The sequence below is a fragment of the Peromyscus californicus genome, unplaced genomic scaffold, assembly GCF_007827085.1.
Source record: "Peromyscus californicus insignis strain IS unplaced genomic scaffold, ASM782708v3 Scaffold_17__1_contigs__length_78620276, whole genome shotgun sequence".
NCBI lineage: Eukaryota > Metazoa > Chordata > Mammalia > Rodentia > Cricetidae > Peromyscus > Peromyscus californicus.
This window is the reverse complement of record NW_026294469.1, coordinates 56,690,239-56,710,899: the sequence shown is the minus strand read 5'-3', so window position 1 is coordinate 56,710,899 and position 20,661 is coordinate 56,690,239. Positions and strand designations below refer to the sequence as shown.

The window sequence follows — 20,661 nt, the reverse complement described above, 5'->3', positions numbered from 1 at the left end:
CAGAATGAGCAGAATGGAAAGTATGTACATGAGGTAAACAAGCCTCAGGGCAGTACATAGATTAATAAAAATGGGTCAATTTAAGTTATAAGAGCTAGCTAGAAACAAGCCTAAGCTATCAGCTGAGCATTTATAATTAATAATAAGTCTCTGTGTGGTTATTTGGAGGCAACTGCCAAGACACAGAGAAACTCCACCCACACCTTGGTTTGACATTATTACCACATATTTCATGACATTTCCCAAGGGTTCCCAGGGCACAGGGACAAAGAGTAACATGTCTATGAAAGAAAGAAAACTCAAGAGTTCTCTTGGTCACATCTACCTTTATATAAAAGCAACCCCTCATTAGACATCTAACACACCGCACTTTTATTTTACTTTATTTCAGTCCTTTGCATGTGTTTTTGAATTATCAAAGACAACCAAATGGATATGAAAATGGGCTCTGAATACATATGAGTCTTTAAAGAATCTTAACATAAACTTAAAATAACAACAAAATATACTTTCTAAGTGGGAAAGAAACCTTGAGGAGTCACATAAAAAGAATAAGGAAGATGCTTCTTCCTTTTTCTTCTCTCTCTCTTTTTTTTACAAAATCTTACTATGTAGTTCTGGCTGTCCTGGAACTCACTATGTAGGCCAGGCTGGCCTCAAACTCACAGAGGTCTGCCGGCTTCTGCTCTTGTCTCTCCCTCCTGAGCATTTTTTTGTTTATTCTGGTTGTGTAAACTGGAAGTAGACCCATACTCCATGTAGGTGGACCATGCCTCTTTGGCTCATTGTATGCTAAGCATGTTTCTTGGCACTCAGGAACTTTGCTGTGCCAATATGGGAGGGTTATCTAGATGATTTATGGGATCTCGGGTTATACAATCCAAGCATAGGGCCCAAGCTGTGGTCACAATATCATTACACTCTAAGCCTGTGCCCATCTGGATACCCATTTTAGGAGGTAAATAAAAGAACCAAATACAGAAAAACCCAATACCAAAACTTCTGGAAGACAAGATGGCCTATGGTGTATGTAGGGACTGGGCATGACACAGGAAAACATCCAGCCACAAGTACACACACTGGCCAGAGGGGCCGTCAAGTAAGGGATTTAAAAACTACACATCCAAGATGCTCTGTGAAAGTTCCCAATCCCCAGGTGCCTGTCAACCTGATAGGGCATTAACCTAGAAGTAACAGTCTTTGAAATGTTGATCTCTAACTATACTCATAAAGAAAGGTAAAGGTTGTTTTCTAGGACACACTAGGAATCAGAGGTCTCACCTCTAGCCTTCATCTGTTAGGTGGCTAGCTCGTGTGACTTAAACATCACCTCCATTTACTGAGTCTGCCTGCTTCACCAGAGCAGGAGCATCTAGATGTTCTTACTCTCTTTCACCCAAACATCCTCCTCCTTTCTTTAGTAAAGAACAATTGGGAAGATACAAATGAGGAAATGCAAGAAAGTAAAATTTACTGCTTCTGATGCTACTTGATCCATCTATTGTGGTGGTATTGTGTTCCCCAAAATATTGTGCACCCTAATAAACTTATCTGGGGTCAAAGAACAGGACAGCCACTAGATACAGAGGCTAGAAAATGGTGGCACTCACGCCTTTAATCCTAGCATTCCAGAGGCAGAAATCCCTCTGGATCTCTATGAGTTCAAGGCCACATTGGAAACAGCCAGGCATGGTGACTCACGCCTTTAATCCCAAAAAGTGAGTCTTTAATCCCAGGGAGTGATGGCAGAAAACAGAAAGATATATAAGGCGTGAAGACCAGAAACTAGAAGCTTTTGGCTGGTTAAGCTTTTAGGCTTTTGAGCAACAGTTCAGCTGAGACCCATTCTGGATGAGGACTCAGAGGCATCCAGTCTGAGGAAACAGGATTAGCTGAGGAATTGGCAAGGTGAGGTAGCTGTGGCTTGTTCTGCTTCTCTGATCTTCCAGCATTCACCCCAATACCTGGTTCCAGGTTTGTTTTTATTAGTAAGTACCTTTAAGATTCATGCTACAATCTATAGTCTTTATTCTCTGAATATTAAAAAAAAATCCTTTTTGTCAGGTGGTGGTGACATCTCAACACTCAGGAGGCAAAGACAGGCAGATCTCAGTGAGTTTGAGGTCAGCCTGGGCTACAGAGTGAGTTCCAGGACAGCCAAGGCTACACAGAGAAACCTTGTCTCAAAAAAAAAAAAAAATTCCTTTTCCTCTGTTTTACAGCAAGCTTTTTAAATACTCTTTCATGTATTTATTTACTTATTCATTCTTCAAACAAATTCTGACTGTGCAGACAAGACCAGTCTATAACTCAAGACCCTCCTGTCTCAGACTCCCAGGTACTGGGATCACAAACGTGCACCCCTAACACTCGGCCAACTTTTTAAAATTTAAAATTATGAGCTTTTCAATGGCAAGAGAACTCTTCCCAAATATTGTTAAATAACAGCTTCACAGCATTTCATCATCAAGATGAGCTATTATCATCAGCCATGTGTTATCTGTGAATGGCTTTGCCACATCTTTAATACCGCTATCTTTGTAAGCTTTGATGGAATCAGCCAACGTGTAAGCAATCCCTTCTAATCTGTCACCTCTAAATGTGATAAACCTGTTTCCCTCATCTTTTCCCCCCAATGCTTGACAAAAGCCTTTTGATAGAATCATGTCTTTCTTGCTTGACATTCATCCATTCGTCAACATTCTGTTTGCCAAGTCAGAATTCAAACTAAGGGAAAGTTCCCAAATCATCCTAGGTAGCTGGTTGTTTCATTCATTCCATGCATGTTTACTAACTGCTACCTGTGAAACTGTCCCACCAACAGGATGGCTCAGTGAGTAAAAGCATTTGCCTTGCTAGCTTGACCTGAGTTCGGTCCTCAGAATTCACCATAGGACAGAACTCACCTCTAAATTCTCTGCATAGCATACATACATGCAATCTCTCTCTCTCTCTCTCTCTCTCTCTCTCTCTCTCTCTCTCTCTCTCTCCATATATATATACTTATATATATATCACAACAACAATAAATAAATGAGAATTTTAAAACTGCAAGATTTTACATATTACTTGTGTGAGAACTTCTGACTTTTATTTACAAAAATATTATGTAGGTTTTTTTAAATCTCTAAAATTAAAAAAAATGTAAGAAACATAAATTTGTTAATTAACAAAACCAAGTCTCTACAGTGCCCTAAATACATTCTGGTAATATATCTAGATTACATTTTTTTGTTTGTTTGTTTTTGGTTTTTCAAGACAGGGTTTCTCTGTGTAGCCCTGGCTGTCCTGGACCAGGCTGGCCTCAAGCACTGAGATTCGTCTGCCTCTGCCTCCTGAGTGCTGGGATGAAAGGTACGCAATCATCTCCCATTAAAAGTTTCTCATGTTCCAAGAAACAAAAACCCCTGTGATCTAAGAGTTTTTAGCTATTGAGCAGTCCTAGCACTAAACAAGTAAGATTCTGAGACTAAGGTTCTCCTAACGGAAGCACAAATCTGGATTGGAACAACAGGTTCTTTTGGCTTTTTAAAACAATGGACAGGAGGTGGTGCCTCCCTTCCCACAGGAACCAGGAACACCATGAAGGACAAGCAGAGGGGTTCCAATGGTCAAGAGCCTCTAGAGAAGAAGGAAAACCAGGCAGGAGGGGGAAAGGCACGTTTTTCGTTCATATCTTTTTGAAAAGCCGTGTTTCTTGCTGAAAATATGATGAAAAGTATGTCAGATGTTCTCATTCTAAGTGAGAAGTGACAAAGTATGTCAGGGCTGAAAACTGCCTTGGCAAAGAGCCACCGTTCATTGCCACCACGGCATCACTAAGCTATTGTCCCTAGACGAGGACAAATCCCCCTCGGAAAGTGTGTTTGTGAAGGCAGATGTGAGGATAAATTCTGATATGGACTGGTGGTGGTGTTACCTGCCGGAGGGATGTGAAAGGGAGACATAATGAGAAATGGCCTGGAATGGGTGAGATTGGTCCAGGGCTGAAAGCAGGAGCCGTTCTCCACAAGGATGACCCCAACACAACCTATAAAGAGTGATCATGGTAGCTGTCGTTTCTTCCATGTCCCTCAACTCTGCTGCCAAGAAGCCCGGGCGCTCCCAGGCCCAAAGAGCAGCTCCGCTGGAATGGTACACAGTTCTCAATGATCAACAATGAGAATTCGCTGAGCCACGCTCTGCCTGTCCCTCCTGTAACTTCTACCAACACGTTTGAGCAATGTGCTTACAGAGCACCAGAAAATACAGGCACTGGAGCGACTTGGAATATATAAGGTCTTCTAGTGGAACTGGTGTTTGAGAAGTCAACAATTTTTACAAAGCAATGATTCAAGGAGAAGATACAATGTGGTGTGTGTGTGTGTGTGTGTGTGTGTGTGTGTGTGTGTGTGTGATATTTATATTGCTAGCTAAAATTTATAGCTTCTCTCCCCCTCAGTGTCAGGGGTGGGGGGACAAGTGACTGTCCAAGTACCCAGCCTGCCTCTGAGCATGTGACCATCTGGATGACTGTCATGTGGTTTCAGAAACCCCATCTCTGTTCTTACTCCAAACCCAGCTTTCCCATCGTCTCTTCCATACTGGACCTTGGAGAGACCCTGCCACACCCTCTTGTTAGCAGCAATCATCACTACACTATGGCAAAGCCGCCCCCACCCCCCACTTATCTCCACCTTATTTTCGGTAAAGACGTGGCGGCTGCTTCTGGAAATTCCATGAGCTTTGGGTCGACACCTCTCCAGCCACAATGTAAACTCTACGAATGTGAGCGAGACCTGGTTCTATCTTATTGCTCATGTACCACAATACTGACCACAGTGCCTCATATACAGCAAGTGCTCAATACATACATGTCAAATAAGTAAATATAAGTGTGGACTTGTGGACCACTAAATAAACCCTGTCCATTCATCCTTACAGGAAAAAAAGAAGGCCTCATCCTATCCCCAAGTGTTTTCAGAGAATGTGTAAGAAAAGAAAGATCATATACACCCATGTTCTTCACCCCGATAAATTCACAAATATATATAACCCAAGTCCTAATTCCTGCCAAAAACAGAAATTCTTTCAGGTCTTTGGGATCTTACAGAACATAAAGAAGTACATCAAATTCTTCCATGGCATTTTTATATACAAAACTAATCCCTCTTTCCGCCATACACTAAAATAAACAAATATAGATGACAATGATGTGACCCCAAGAAAGCTTGTCATCAAAATAAACTAGTAAATGACATGTTTTCCTATTTTGAAAGTCATTTCCAGCCCCTCACCAAGTCATTTTTAAGAATCCAAAGACAATTCATCATTCACAAGGTTGGACACTCTTGGTCTAGTATAAAAGACAATGAAAATCAACAAGAGCATCAAGGTCAGTGATCTCCAGGCTCAAGAACACTTCTTATAACCATATAAGACAACAGGAGTGGAGAAGAGAAGGAAAAGGACAGAGAAAGACAATACCTAAGCTGTTTACGGACATACATAATGGGAATTCTATCTCTGCATTGCTACAAAATGCAGCCGAATAAACTGTATCCAAATGATATGCACATAATAAAGACTATGGGGGGAAATCATCAAATCACTCCATTGAGAACAATCCATTGCATAGAGACATTAGCTGACTTAAAAGAAGTTTACAAGAATCAGAAACTTATTCTGTTATAGTGATTTAACAAATTAACTAGAAAATGTATGTTCACCTGAGCATATATCATGACTTCCAATGCTGCCACCGCTGAAAGCCGCTTTATCAGCAGGGGCAGTTCCCTGGGAAATGTCTCCAATCTCACCAGCACACGTGCCGCCATGTACAGAACTGCTGAGGTTTTCGGAGGCAGCAAATGTGCAGCTGTCAATAACGAGAGCCTATAGCCTACAGTCTCTTGAGGCCTTAAAGCCATGCTTTTAGTAGCAGCAATGTCCCCGAAGTAAGACTAACTGTTGCCTGCTTACCATGTCTCTTACATAGTTCTAACTGCTCTATCCATCTACATTCATGCAATGTTCCCCTCAACAGCCGTTTACATGATGTTATCAATTTCCCTTAATAAAGAAATTGAGGTGCAGAGAAGTGTTGCTTCTCATCCAATATGACACAGACTGATGTGGCAGAGCCATGATTCGAACCCAGGCAATCTGACTCTGACGCTACATATGTGTAAACACACTACTGTCCTTTCTCCCTCCCGCTAGAAACATACAGAACATCTTAGGACATGCTCACGTCTTAGAACGTGGCCAATTTAAATATCAAAGTTTTAGACGGCTCTTACAGAAAGTTCCTAAGAGGTGTGTGTGTTGTGGTGGAGAGAGCAAGAGAAAAAGGCCTCATTCCACGGGGAAAGGCAAACTTCTCAGAACGAAATCCCTTAGGAGGAGTCAGAAATCCACTTCCCATCTCATTGCTGGGTGCAAGTCCTTAATAACAACCATCACTGGTTTTATATCATGGTCTTAGGTAAATGAACAAAACCAGTCTCACGGGTAGATTAAAAATAAATCATTACCACACAAAAAGCCAGCCCTAGGCCCCCACTGCTTCATGTTGATCATGCTGTTAAAAATGTCTACTTCTCTTCAAGTGCAATCATTCCTACGGTGATCCTTTCCACTTCAAGGTATGTCCGCAAGGGCGAAAGTGATTCAGCACTGCTGATCTATCCTTCTATTCTACACCGATCTCTATGGGGATTTGAGCACAACTATGCTGATAGGCTGATCTACCATGTCCAGTAAACATGGCCTCAACCAACACACCAAGCTTCCCATATGCCCCAAACCAGGAGTGGAAACCCAAGCTGGTGGGAGGAACTACCCACTTTCTTCCAAACATAACATAAAGTTTAAAGAAGGCCTTCGCTCTTCGGGCACAACGTGGTCATTTCTGTCTTCTTACTCCCCTTTCTTCCCCTTCCTTACTCCAAAAGAGCCAAGCTAAAATCTTAACTCTATCAAAATAAGTTCAACAGTACTAGTTTGATTTGGGGGATGGGGGGTCATTTACAAAACTACACTCTTACTGTGTAACATAAGAATGTACTCTATCAATCACACAAAATAAACTATCTTAATCTGTTTTTAGGTAAACTACGGCATTAGCTACATCCACACTACTATGCAGCCATCATTATTACCACAGTTCATTTTTGTTTCAAGCCCAGAGAACTCTAAACCCAAAGTAATAAGCGCAACCAGGTTAAGATTAAAAGTAGACACGTAAAAGTCTGTATTTCCAGGTTAAGACACACACTTGCTGGGAGTTTCTGAGAAGCTAGACAGACCAACAGACGCAGAGGTGAGTCTGTCCCTTAGGACTGGCAGACACTGGCCAGGCCGGGAACTCCCAGGGAAAACGTAATCAACCTTCCCTTCCCCATGAGGGCAGTAAGAAGGCTTGTTATCTACTTGGCGACTAGGGCACGGTTCAAAGATCTTTTTCTAAGATTTTGTCCATGATTCTTCTCTCACTCCTTCTATTCAAAAGTGGTTTATAGGATCTTTTAAAAGAAACACTCCAGAAAACTTTGGAGAGTGTGGGCTGAAGTCATCTGTGGGTCAACCCAAAGGCATGATCTTGAAGACGTAGAAGCTGAAGGTCTGGGGTGGGCAGAAGGCTGTTCGGATCCTTCAAAACAGCATCCTTCCTGCGTGTGCATGGAACACTAGCCACACCTCCAGGAAGACCAAACCCACTCACTCAGTCAATAGGGGAAAGTAGGCATCCCAACTACTCAGTTTAAGGGTTCTTCCCTTTTGGTCATTAGTAGCTAAGAACAAATGTCCACCAGCACTCATAAAGAACTTCCTTTCAGAGAGCTGAAGACAATTAAATTGGCTCTCCTCCTCCTTGTGGGTAAAATAAACCTAAGAGAGGCTTGCTATAAATTCTACAGAAATCGGATCCTCTTGCATAGCTCTCCAAGGTTAAATGGGTTTGCTCCTATCACTGAAATGGTCTGTTTAAGCCTATAAAAATTGTGCAAAACTTCGAGGTGTCTAAGTGTGATATCAGAGGCAGGGAAGACACAGATTCTCAACCTTGGCAGGATGTTTACCAAGTCACTCCAAAGTATATGCTTCAGGCCTTCTCTAACAGTAGCAGGAAGTCTAAGATGGAGGCTGACTGACAGTCTAAAATTCTTATTTCCCTCTGCCCAGAGACATCAGGTCTGTGTTTTTGGCCCAGCGTCTCATCTTCCAGCAGTCTATGTATCTTCATCATTACACAATTGCCTCAGCAAGCCACAGTGGGGAATAAAGGCTACCCAGAAGAATAAAGGCAGTGTGATTAACTAGCCCACCTAACTAAACATGGAGGCGAGCAACCTAACATGCAGTCTTGGCCTGCCTGTAGAGCAGCATGTTCTAGAGTTTCTTGTCTGTATGTGGGAGGCAGGCAAGGGCTTCGCCATCTCAGCTGAATGCTGGAGAGCAGACCACTAATTCAGCACATACTGGCTGTGAACAAGCAACTGGTAACTCAAAGAAACTGATGCTAGCACAACCTCCAAAGGAAGGATTAACCAACGCTGTGGGGAAATTGAATCATACGCTTTAATAAATTTCACTACTTTAGACCCTTAATTCTGTTCTGGGGGCTTATCCTACGGAAATAATCAAGTCTACAGAAGGGCTTTTATGCGCGAAGGTATTCATCAAGGTAAAAAGGTGCATATTTAACAACAGGAACAAGATTTTAAAAGTCAAATATATAAAAGGATATTATGCAGTAATTTAAAGCCATATTTATAAGAAACGCTCATAATGTAATACAAAAAGTGAATGATCCACTTATAAAATTGAACATGCATTATGAACACAGCTCTGGATGAAGAATTTTGCACAGGGCAGAAAGATTGACAGGCTCGAAGTCAGAATGTTAACAGTGAGAAACTTTATACAGCACCACCATGCATTTGTAACTCATTTGCTTCTTTTGGCTTGCATGCGCTTTCCAAATTTTCTTACAATGAGCCGATATTACTTACAAAGTGAGGGTTTGGGGATTTATTTTTGCTACAAATTATCACCTAAGCAACTAAGATAATTTCTCAATATGTTCTAAGAACACCAAAAACAATGTATCAATTCCTATATACAAAAATTAGCCCAAGGAAAAAACCGGTTGAGAAGATGAACTTCACTCACACAGAACAAAAGATGGAAGAGTTGACTTCTAACCACATGGTGGGGGGAGGTGAAAGGGCTCCAAAGGTGTCACCACCTTCAGATTCACACATTTCCAACAAGCGGTGGCCTTCCCGTACAATCCCAGCTTCAGAGCCACCCGCCCTTCCCAAAGCCAGCCTGCAGCCTCCCAAGCTTCAGCCTCCAACAAAATTGCTTCATATGTGATGATGTGACAACTTCCTTTTCAGCTGAGGTGTGGTTAATGGCATAGTGATTTTCTTTCCTTGTCCTCGAGCACGCACGATTGAAAGTTACGGAGGAATATCTTGAGCAAGGCACCATTTAGAACACATAAAGCAACATTCTTTCCTATTAACCCAGACAATTAGCCAATTTGCTGCTATCTTCAACTCCAAGAGCATGCGGACTGAAATGGGGGATAAAACTAAAAAGAACAAAAGCAACTAAGAAGGTGGACCATAGCCGTCTTTCACCGTCAAGGTTAACATCTTCATTCTGTTGCTCACGCCACATGAAAGAAAAGCTTATCCCTTCCATCCTGGGTCATAGAAACTGTTACAAAGAGACGCAACCAAAGAGGAGAGCAGATGCAAGCTAAGATAATGAGTGGAGCCTATGGGAACCCCCTCCCGGTATGGGAACCCCCTCCTGGCCCACCCAGTTTCTTAGTTCCTTTTCCTGGTATCCAATAAAACACCCTGACAAAAGCAACCTAAGGGCAAAAGGGTTTATTTTGGCTCAGAGATCAGAGTCACAATCCACTGTGACAGTGGAGACCCAACAGCAGAAGCTTGAGACAGCCGTCACATGGCATCCACAGTCAAGAAGCAGAGAGCGCTGAACACTTGTGCTCAGCTCCTCTATATGCAGTCCTGGATCTTAGCCCAGGGAATGGCGCTGCGCCGCCCCCCCCACCCCCACCCCACCCCCCCACTCCACCCCACCCCTGCCGTAGGTGAGTCACCTCAATCAGCATACTCTCCCACAGGCATCTTCAGAAGCCCATCTCCCAGGTAACCTGAGACCTCATCAGTGGATAACTGAGATTAACCACCAGAGCCAAGTATTTGTATAACCTTTATTTCTATCACTAGTCGCTTCCTAGAGATGTGGGGAAGCTAAAAATCATCATCCTGAATGCATACATGTGCTGTGATAAATAGTATCAGGCACCTAATAGCATCTTATAATGAGATGACTAGTTAAGGAAGGTACAAACAAATGGCACACCTTTGTTTGAAATGAATTCTCCCCACCCATCCTTGGCCTCTCTTGAGATACTCACTATTCTCTATACGATCCTGGCATTTTACATGTCTAGGCTTTCACATACACCAAAATCCGTGGTCTCATGAGGATAAAGGTAGGTCCTGATTTAGCAGATTTAGGTGATGCTGAGACTAACTAAATTCTGATCTCTGAGGGCAAAACCCAGGTAGCTGTATGGTTCCCCAGCGAATCCAACATACAGCGAGATGTGAAAAGGTCATGGAAGGCTGGCCAAATGAGTCAGTAAAGGCACTTGCCACCAAGTCTGAGGACCTGAGTCCCCAGGTCACACACGAGAAAAGGCAAGAACTGACTTCCCACAGGTTGTCCTCTGGTCTCCACATGTGCATCACCGCATTGTGTGTGTGTGCATGCGCGCCCGTGCGCATGCGAGCATACACACACACACTTCACTAAGTAGTAATTGTTTCAGAATAAGGCAGAAAGCAATCGAGGAAGACATTGGAAGGAAAAAACAAAAAGAAGGTCACTGGCACTTTCACCTCCAGGCCTCACCAATGGTTCTCCATGGCCCAGCAACACCGCATGACAATACTATCCCCAGAGGTGTTGTGAAGAGTAACAGAAGGGGAGGGGGGGAGACACAGGTAAGCCACACAGTGCCCAGTACACTGAGCTCTCCGGTATATTCGCCATAGTTACCCATTTACCACTAATACTCCTGTGACTGTTACTGAAGCGGGCTAACACAAGAGAAGAGATAAAAGGACGTAGATAGAGTTCTGGAGAAAAGGAAGAGATAAGAAAATGTCAGCTGGGGAGGAGGTGCAGGAGCGTGGCCTGAGCAAGTGCGTGGTGGGCAGGGAGCTGCAGGGAGCAAATACAGTTGGTAATTACAGTAACAGCTATCATTTACTTGGGCTTTAAGGTCTGAAGGGCCCTATGTTACCTAGCAGGGATGCTCCAAGCAGAATGTGGGGCTGCTGGTTGTTGCTTCATAGGAAGCCACAGGTTGGCCTATCGTTTTTTTTTTTTTTTGTTTTTTTTTTTTTTTTTATCTTTTCCCCTTGAGGCAGAGGAGTGGTGAGGACTGGGTGTGGCCGCCCATAGACCACAAGGAACCAGTCCTGGCTTAGGATGGTAAGGCTAGCAGGGAAGCAGCCTCAGGAGTCAGGGAGAAGCGCAGGAACTGTTCACATCCTCGGGAGCAGTGAGGTTAGGGTTAACATCCCTGGGAATGTTCCTGACTAGGGACTAGGCTGGTGTGATGAACCCGGGTTCCTCCTCCTCAGGTTTGTCTTGTCCCACATCCTCCCCCTTTTCTATTCTTGGCCCCTCTTCTCAGAACTGCTTTTAAGGGCCTCTCGACATGCATCTCTACATGCCTCTCATCCTCAGTTGCCTTGTGGATGTCAAGGAGGCTAAGTGACATTTGACTATTTCACAGAGAGGCTTCAGAGTCACTACCCTCCACACAGAAGGGAATATGACATACATCCATGAGTAAGCAGGTTTTAAAACAAAAACAACCAGAGGTGCATGGGTTAAGCAATGAATAGAAGGCAGATTCCAACCCAAAACATCTGAAGACGATTCTAGAGAGCTTAGTTTTTTTCTCTGTCTTCTGAGCATATGTTTAAATATCATTTTAGTCTAGATCATTTAAGGATAACCTTCCCCATCACAGCTCCAGACAGAAGTACTTCACTTCAGGCCCCCAGGTGACAGTCAGGGTGCTGAGACCAAGTTAACCCATGATCCCTCTGTGAAGATAAGAGGCAGACAGGGCCAGGCCTGGCCACCTAATTCCATAATAGAACTCTGCGGCTCAACATCTCAGGCCAGTGTCTTTACCCTTCCTTAAAGCGGTACAGCTGAGATCTAGAGCACCTTCATTCACAGAGACATGAAAAGGAACTGAAAATCTTGTCAAGGAGTGAGATCAGCCAGTAAGGAGTGAGTGTCCCTGTGGCTCTCAATTCTGAGCCTCGACCCCTTTGTCCAGGCACCCCAACAACCTGACCCGCTCTCACTACAAAATTTGAAAAGCAGCAGTTCAAGATTCCTAGGGATGGCCACACAGTTATTTTCCCTATTTCTACCATCTTCCCTTTTAAGTAAAACACACAAAACAAAACAAAACAAAATGGCTCTTTTTACATAAAAAATAATTTTCCTAGATTCCAAAGGTTCTTTTTACATAAAAACATTTTCCCTAGGTTCCATATTGTTCCCAATAAACAAAGAGCCCCAGGTGCAGAAGATGAAGTGGTTTCCTGAGATGTTAAATCAATCAAAGAGCCAGAACTCAAAATCAAAAGTCAACGTATCTCCAGCCATATTTCTAGCACCAGCCAGACAAAGTAGTTCCTTGTAAAATGTACAAACCAGTGGCCAGTAGGAGAAAATTGACATTAAATCCTGATTTAATCCCAGCTTCTCTATAGGCTCATTTACAAGAGAGAGAGAGAAATCTTAACTGCAAAGTTATCTGGGTCATGGTGGCCCCCACCACCACGTGGGCTCTTAGTCTGATAAACCCAAAGATGGAAAGTGAAGAAGGGAAGGGAAAGGTTACTGGTCAGCAATACATTTCCCCTTGGAGAGTTTTCCTAACCCTTAAAAAAAAATTACTAATGCATTGTTCTGCAAATGATATAGCCCTATTTAGAGAAAGGGGGAAGTATACTATTATTTTGTCAAAGTTGGTTACCATGGCAGCCTGAACCCTTGACTCTGCATGGCCTTTGGCTTATATGTTTAAGCACACCTCCATGTTGTATACAGTTGCTTGGTATTTTGTTACCCACTACCTAATAGTGAAATCAAAGCCTCCCAATTAAGTGGAGAGTGTTCTCACCTGTGAACGCATTTGTGGCCTGAAAACCAGCTTCCGGCATACTGCTCCCCAGACAAGCCTGTGTTTCAATTCTTAACTTGTCCTGTTGTGAAGAAACTGCCCGGGCGAGGCCTCAGGTCACTTCCATCTTAGCCTGTCCAAGTCCATCACTCTGCTGGTCCAACCTTTGGGAGCATCTGATGCCCACTGGCTGTGCTCCCACACCCTGTGAGCAGGAACTACCTGGACGGCACACAGTCCAACAGCATGTGGGACACACAGTCACATCAGCCGTCCAGCCAGAGAGTTGAAGCCATGGTGAGGTCGGGAATGAAGACGCTGTCCTGCTGAAACCTGCTCTCCCACCTCAAAATGAAGGACTTCTCGGCCTCACTGCAGCCAGCATCTTCCACAGAGCGGGCCAGTCTCCACCTCACCAGGGGCTCTCAGGCTGTTCTCATCAGCTGCTCTCTGTGCTTTGCTTCTGTTCTTGCTGAAATTAAACAGAAAGAAGTCACTTTCTGAAGGACCTTGGTAACCAGTAAGATCAATAGACCTGCTGAGCCTGGTGAATGTACTTATCATCCCAGCACTTGGGAAGCTGAGGCAGGTCACTGAGACTGTGGGAGCCAGACTCCACATCGAGAGATCTTGCCTCTCAAAACCATCACAGCAGCAGATCAATAAGCCCACAAAACTAAGAATTAAAAAGCAGCTCAGCCATAACCATGACCCTTCTGTGAACACTGGGGTCAGGGGTGAGGGGGACCACCACTTTCAAGCCTCAAACACCACATTATCCATTTTCTAAGGCACTCTAATAACAGATTTAAGCCCACAATCTCCAAACACCTTTCCTTGGGCTACTTAGAATTCACACACACTCTTAAGGAACTGATTTCCCAAAGTTGAAACCCGAGGTCTTAGAAGTGGTCTTTAGTTCACATTAACTACCATCAGTACTCAAAGAATGGGGACTTAAGATCTGGAAGAAGCAATTTTTAACAGTGACTCTTAGACGATGACCAAGTGGAGCTTATCCAAGGGATACAGATGATTCAACATATCTCAAAACACATGACAAATTCCATCAACAGAATGAGGACAAATCCAAAAAACCACCTACATAGAAGCAGAAAAGGCATTTGATAAACTTCACTATCCCCCCAGGAGAAAAGCCCTCAGCATTAGGTATAGAAAGAACACACCTCAGCACAGAAAGGCGACATAGGGCTGTAGCCAATATCATTCCAATGGGAAAAGCTGAAAAGTCTTCATTTAAGACCAGGAACAAGGCAAGCACATCTACCAACACCACTCTCACTCAACACAGCAGCAGAAGTCCTAGCTGGAGAAAAAAAGACAAGAAACAGAAATCATCCAATTCAGAAATGAAGCCAAACTGTCCTTGCTGGCAGACAACTGGGTTTTTATAAGCAAAAAAAAAATAAAAAATAAAAAAAACCATAAATATTCTACTAAAGATTGCAAAAAATAAGAACAATTTTTATACATCAATACAAACTCACTGAGAAAAATAATATTTTTAATATTCCAATTCACAATGCCTACAAGAAGCTGGGTAGTGGTGGCACACACCTTTAATCCCATCACTTGGGAGGCAAAGGCAGGTGGATCTCTGTGAGTTCAAGGCTAGCCTGGTCTACAAAGCAAGTTCCAGTTCAGCTAGGGCTACACAGAGAAACCTTGTCTCAAAAAATAAAAAAAGAAGAAAGAAAAAAAACAATGCCTATAAGGAGGAGGAGGTGGAAGAGGAGGAGGAAGAATAGAAAGAATGAAAGGGAAAGAAAGAAAGAGGGGGGAGAAAGAGAGGGAGGGGGGAAGGAAGGAAGAGAGAATATCTAATGTTGGGAACAGAAGGCTGCTGTAGAATAATCCTTTTGTCCACTGTGAAGATTTGTCACTCAGATCAGTTTAATAAAAGGCTAAGTGGCCAGTAGCCAGGCAGGACAACCAAACTAGGAGAGTGATGGGAAGAAGGGCAGAGTCAGAGAAGACACCAGACCAGCCAGCTGCCAAGGAAGCAGGACATGTAGAAAATGAGGTAACAAGCTATGAGCCTGTGGCAAAGCATAGATAAGAAATATGGGTTAATTTAAATGCAAGAACTAGGTAGTAACAAGATTGAGCTATCAGTTGAACATTTATAATTTATATTAAGTCTATGAGTCAGTTATTTGGGGAGCAGCTGTTGGTTATTTGGGAGCAGGTGGTTGAGACAGAAAAATCTCCACCTACAAATGGCACCCATCGTGTAGATCCACCTAAGACCTAAAGCTTAAAAAAGAGTTCTAGACACACAGAAACGGAGCCAAGAGCAGCTTCCTAGTCTCATGTCTCTCATGCCAGCTGCAATACAGAGATGTGCTTGAAGCTGCCAACATGCCATGAGCTCTGCATGGTGGGTTCCTGCAGTCTTTCATGCTGGCCATGAGCTCAGCTGCCTGGTGGGTTCCTACAGTCTCTCATGCTGGCCATGAGCTCTGCATGGTGGGTTCCTGCAGTCTTTAATGCTGGCCATGAGCTTAGCTGCCTGGTGGATTCCTGCAGTCTCTCATGCTAGTTGCAGTACAGAAAAATGTTTCCTGACAGTGGCCTCCAACCACCATGGACTATCGCCATGTGCTAAGCTGAGCAATGCAGGCAGCTGACATAGCAGTTTAAGATTTGTCTCTGCAATCAAAAAACAATATAGATACTTAGTAAAAACAGATTGAGACCAAAGGAAAAAAACCTCTAAAAGGGTTACAGTGTGTTTAAAATTTACATAGGCTTGGGAGAGAAAAGAAAAAGGATAGAGAAAGTCCTTAAAAAATAGAGTAATAAAAATATATATAATAAGCCACATAAAGATGGGAAATACACAGAAAGTCTGGATCCTGTATGTTATTTTGTTGTCTTCACATTTTTTTTTTTTTGGCTGCTAAGAGATGCTGGCTTATAAAAACTGCTAGATTCAACTAACATTTTAAAAATATCTTGACTTCAAAATTTAAGTCAACAGGTGTGTTGCTTTGGGAGAGAGGTTATGCTTTTATTTCCACAGGAAATGGGAAGCTGTGGATTCATTCTGGGTTAAAGAAAATCAGGTTTGATCGAGGAAGACTCCCTGAAAATTCTGGCTACAAACATAAAGAAATAAACCTAGAAGAACTACAAGACACATGATATATATTTTACCTGCTCAAACACCTAGCAAAAAAATCACCTTTGGCCTACTTGTGTATAATGCACAGTCTATACTTGTATTAATGCAGATATGTATGTTACCTTTAAAAGTTTATGTATTTTCAGAGCAAGGGAAACAGACACCAAGGGGATGGACCAGGTGATCAACATCCAGAACAGCTTCAAAGCTGCTGACTGAAATGATCCAGCTTCACAAACTATTAACCATTAGCCTAAATTTTCTCAAGTCCAAAGATTACCAGCACTCCAAATAACAGGAAGTAGTCTAGAAAACTATGCCCATATTCCCAAAAAATGGATTATGGATGTTTGTCTTTGTTTAGGGGGGTTGGTTATAAATTATTATTGGTCATAATAAAAAAACAAAAACAAAACCTAACCAAAGCAGTTAGATTCAAAGATCTCTTTCTAAAGGAAAAAAGGGAGATGTGATATAGAAATTATAAGATAAAAAAGTAGATTACTGAATCTACTTTAATCCAAAAAACAACTATTAACCTCAAAATCTTTTATATTAGTATGGATTTTGGTATATTGATACAAATTTAAAGTTATTTCTGTTATACTATATGCATGTTTCTACTCTTGTTTGGAGTATTGTGCTCATGCAGCTCATTTAAAAATGTAATGTATAATTAAGGAATGCAAATTAATAGTCATCTGTAATAGTCAAACTTAAAATCATGTTAGGTACGTTTTCAAGGTTACACACACATATATTTGGATAGATATATAGTCTTCAAACACTTCAAAGACCTACAGAATATGGCATTTAATGTTTAATAACCTATGACTTTTTATGACAGTGAGACACATCTGCTCCTGACAGCACCAATCTACTTCAAGGAAGATGATGGGCATCAAAGAAACTCCATATGAAGTTTGTTATCTTTATAGCAAAAACTAGCCATGTGGGCAAAGAAACTGCCTTTGCCTCAATTGCTGACAGATACTGTCCAAACTGGACCAGCAGGATGCAAAACAGGTGACTGCCAAACTTTCCCAAAACAAGGTAGGACAGTCCTTCAGAATCCCCTTGCTTCTCAGAAAAGTCTGTCAGTTACGCTAGGCCTGTAGGCCAGAGATGGATGCCCCAACATTGCTGAGGAACTTCGGTTGACTGTCCAGGCAGTCTGAGGTCCCTGTCATTAGGTAACATTTCACCCTTCTAGGGTCTTTGGAGTTGAAGACTAGATAGTTAAAGTTTTCTTTAGTTATGATAACACATAAATTGAATATAAAACTTTGGACTCACAAAGATAAGATAGATAATAGAGTATTTTCCTTAATTTTTCCAAATACAAATGGACTGGATATTGTAACTGTAGTTCTTACTTAATAACTGTTTTTGTTGTATATAATTTTACTATGTTAAAATTAAAACCTTTTTTAATTAGCAAGAAGGGGGAAATGCTATGGAATAATCCTTTTGTACAATGTGAAGATTCATCACTCAGATTGATTTAATAAAAAGCTGATTGGCCAGTAGCCAGTCAGGACAATCAAACTAGGAGAGTGCTGGGAAGAAGGGCAGAGTCAGAGGAGACACCAGACCAGCCAGCTGCCAAGGAAGCAGGACATGTAGAAAATGAGGTAACAAGCCATGAGCCATGTGGCAAAGCATAGATAAGAAACATGGATTAATTTAAATGTAAGAGTTAGGTAGTAACAAGCCTGAGCTATCAATCAAGCATTTATAATTTATATTAAGTCTCCAAGTCAATTATTTGGGAAGTGGTTGTCAGATATTTGGGAGCAGGTAGTTGGGACAGGAAAACTCTGCCTACAGAAGGCAGCAAGGACCAGTTTATGTTTAGATAAGATGGAACTCTGATGTAGACATCTGGTCAGCACAAAATGACTAACACCAGATGTCTGGGGAGCCGCAAAAGTAAGCACTGATGTACTCTGTTGTATAACTATTCCTCACAGAATGCCATTTTTGTGTGAGTTCTGTATAAATATGGCCTTGAGGCCAGAGGACTAAGCTTTGCCAGTCTGCCTGTGTGTTTATTTCTACATGTGTTTGTCTACTTCCATGTGGCCTGTGTACCAATCAGTGTGTGTGCTTATTTGTGCCTGTGTGTGACCCATGCATGACACCATGTACCTGGGTGACAGCCATCAGCTACCTGACTAGTGGCCCCCAGGCTGGTGAATTAAGTATGCCTTATATGCCTGAAACTCCTTACATCTCTTCAAATTCTCAGCCTTCCTGACCCTCCTCCGTTCCTGGCATTAGAGCTTGGACCTCATATGAAGCAATATATTTAACAAAGAAAGTAAGAATTTCTACAATATAAAGTCGCAAAACTCTGATGAAGCATACTGAAGTGAACACACACACACACACAGAGGAAAAAAACCTTGAAAGATAGACAAACTCTGATGAAGCATACTGAAGTGAACATACACACACACACACACACACACACACACACACACACACAGGAAAAAAACCTTGAAAGATAGACCATGTTCATGGATTTGAAGCATTATTATTGTCCAAATGATCATACTGTCCAACATGATTTACAGATTAAATATAATACCCATGAAAATACCAGTATCATAACTTCTAAAGAAAGAAAAATAATTCTAAATCCATATGTAACCACAAAAGAGCCTAAATCCAGGTCTAGAGCGGTGGCTTAGAAATTGAGAATATTTGCTGCTCTTCCAAGAGACCCAAGTTCAGTTCCCAGCTCACAACTGCCTGTAACCCCAACACCAAGGTATCCAATTGTCTCTTCTGACTTCTTTGGACACCCACAAACCCATAACATACACACACCAAAACAGAATCTTTAAAAGATCCTCAATTCAGTTACAGAGCAATTGTGAACAAAAGACTGTGAGACATCCATTATACCTAAATTCCCAACATACTGCCAAGTGGTCTAGCACCAGCATGAAACAGCACGCTGGCTTATGCAGCAAAAGAGAGAACCCAAAAGTGCACATATTTACAGCCAACTGGTCTTTAACAAAGGCACCAAAACACTAGTCTCTTCTAGTGCTGAGAAAACTGAAGCTTCATATTCAGAAGAATGAAACTAGACCTCCATCTCTCACCCCAGAGAAAAATCAATCCCAAATGTAGTGCAGGGAGAACCGTGAAAGGCTTGGTATTTGTTCATATTGCCTTTTGTTTGGTTTTATTTTGTTTTATATGCCCCTAGAAGCATAGGAAACAAAAGGCAAAATTGACAAATGGATTTAATATCAAACTGAGCCCATCTTGTCCATTCCTGAGATAGCCACGAGAGCAAAAAGTCAACCTACACAATGAGAGGCAACACCTGCTCCTCAGACCCAGGAGAAAGATCCAGAATATAGGTCAGGAAAAAATTATACATAGAAGAGGTTGAAGACATGAATAGAATGTCCTTTAGAGATGATTTGCAAGCAGCCAAGAGCATATGAGAAAGATGCCTATGATGAGATCGGAGGCCAGCTACACAGCCTACAGCCCTTCGTCTGACTTCCCAGTACTTTGCACAGTCTACACCACACAGGTGTCCTGATCCCAGGACACACTTCTCTCACTGCACTGTAAGTTTGATGAGGACACAGGCAGTGACATTTCACTCTCCGAACCTCCTCAGCACACACAGCACTGCCTGTGCCTGATAGGTGCCCAGTGGAGAAACACCGAATGAGTATTTGAGTGAGTGAAAGCAATGGTCTAACACAATGCTTCCGAAATACTGTTCTCGCACGAGGTCAATGGGTGCACAGAGAAGAGTTCAGCAAATATTTGTTATAAACCTGACCCCAGCCTTGAACTTGCAAGTGCTACGCAGTAGGTGGAGATGTTGTTTTCAGCTCTGACCCTCTTGACTAGAAGAGGGGTGTCTGAGCAGTGGGACTACTGTGGTCACATTCACAGTGTCCCATCCAGCAAAGACCTTTAGAGGCCACTGACTGAAGTCCTCTAGACTCCAATGTCTAGTCCCATTTATTAAGACTACAGAGAGGCCGGGCGGTGATGGCGCACGCCTTTAATCCCAGCACTCGGGAGGCAGAGCCAGGCGGATCTCTGTGAGTTCGAGGCCAGCCTGGACTACCAAGTGAGTTCCAGGAAAGGCGCAAAGCTACACAGAGAAACCCTGTCTCGAAAAAACAAAAAAAAAAAAAAAAAAAGACTACAGAGAAAGAAAAAAAAAATCTACCTTCAGAGGCTAACTAGCCCAACTGTGACTCATACACGTCTCTTGTCC

General features: G+C 42.4%; 1 protein-coding gene across 8 annotated transcripts in view; it reads right to left on the bottom strand.

The window, feature by feature from the left end:
• The window catches only part of Ldlrad4 (low density lipoprotein receptor class A domain containing 4), a 367,454-nt gene that overhangs the window by 220,363 nt on the left and 126,430 nt on the right, over nucleotides 1-20,661 (bottom strand). For 5 of the 8 annotated variants that reach the window (XM_052742415.1, XM_052742413.1, XM_052742412.1 and 2 more), the window contains exon 2: nucleotides 13,250-13,721. In XM_052742415.1, coding sequence (XP_052598375.1) covers nucleotides 13,250-13,289 — 40 coding nt within the window. In that variant the 5' untranslated portion in view covers nucleotides 13,290-13,721. Of the gene's footprint in view, nucleotides 1-13,249; nucleotides 13,722-14,436; nucleotides 14,577-20,661 lie in introns of those variants that run through there. The other 3 variants (XM_052742414.1, XM_052742411.1, XM_052742419.1) reach the window with 1 other exon arrangement.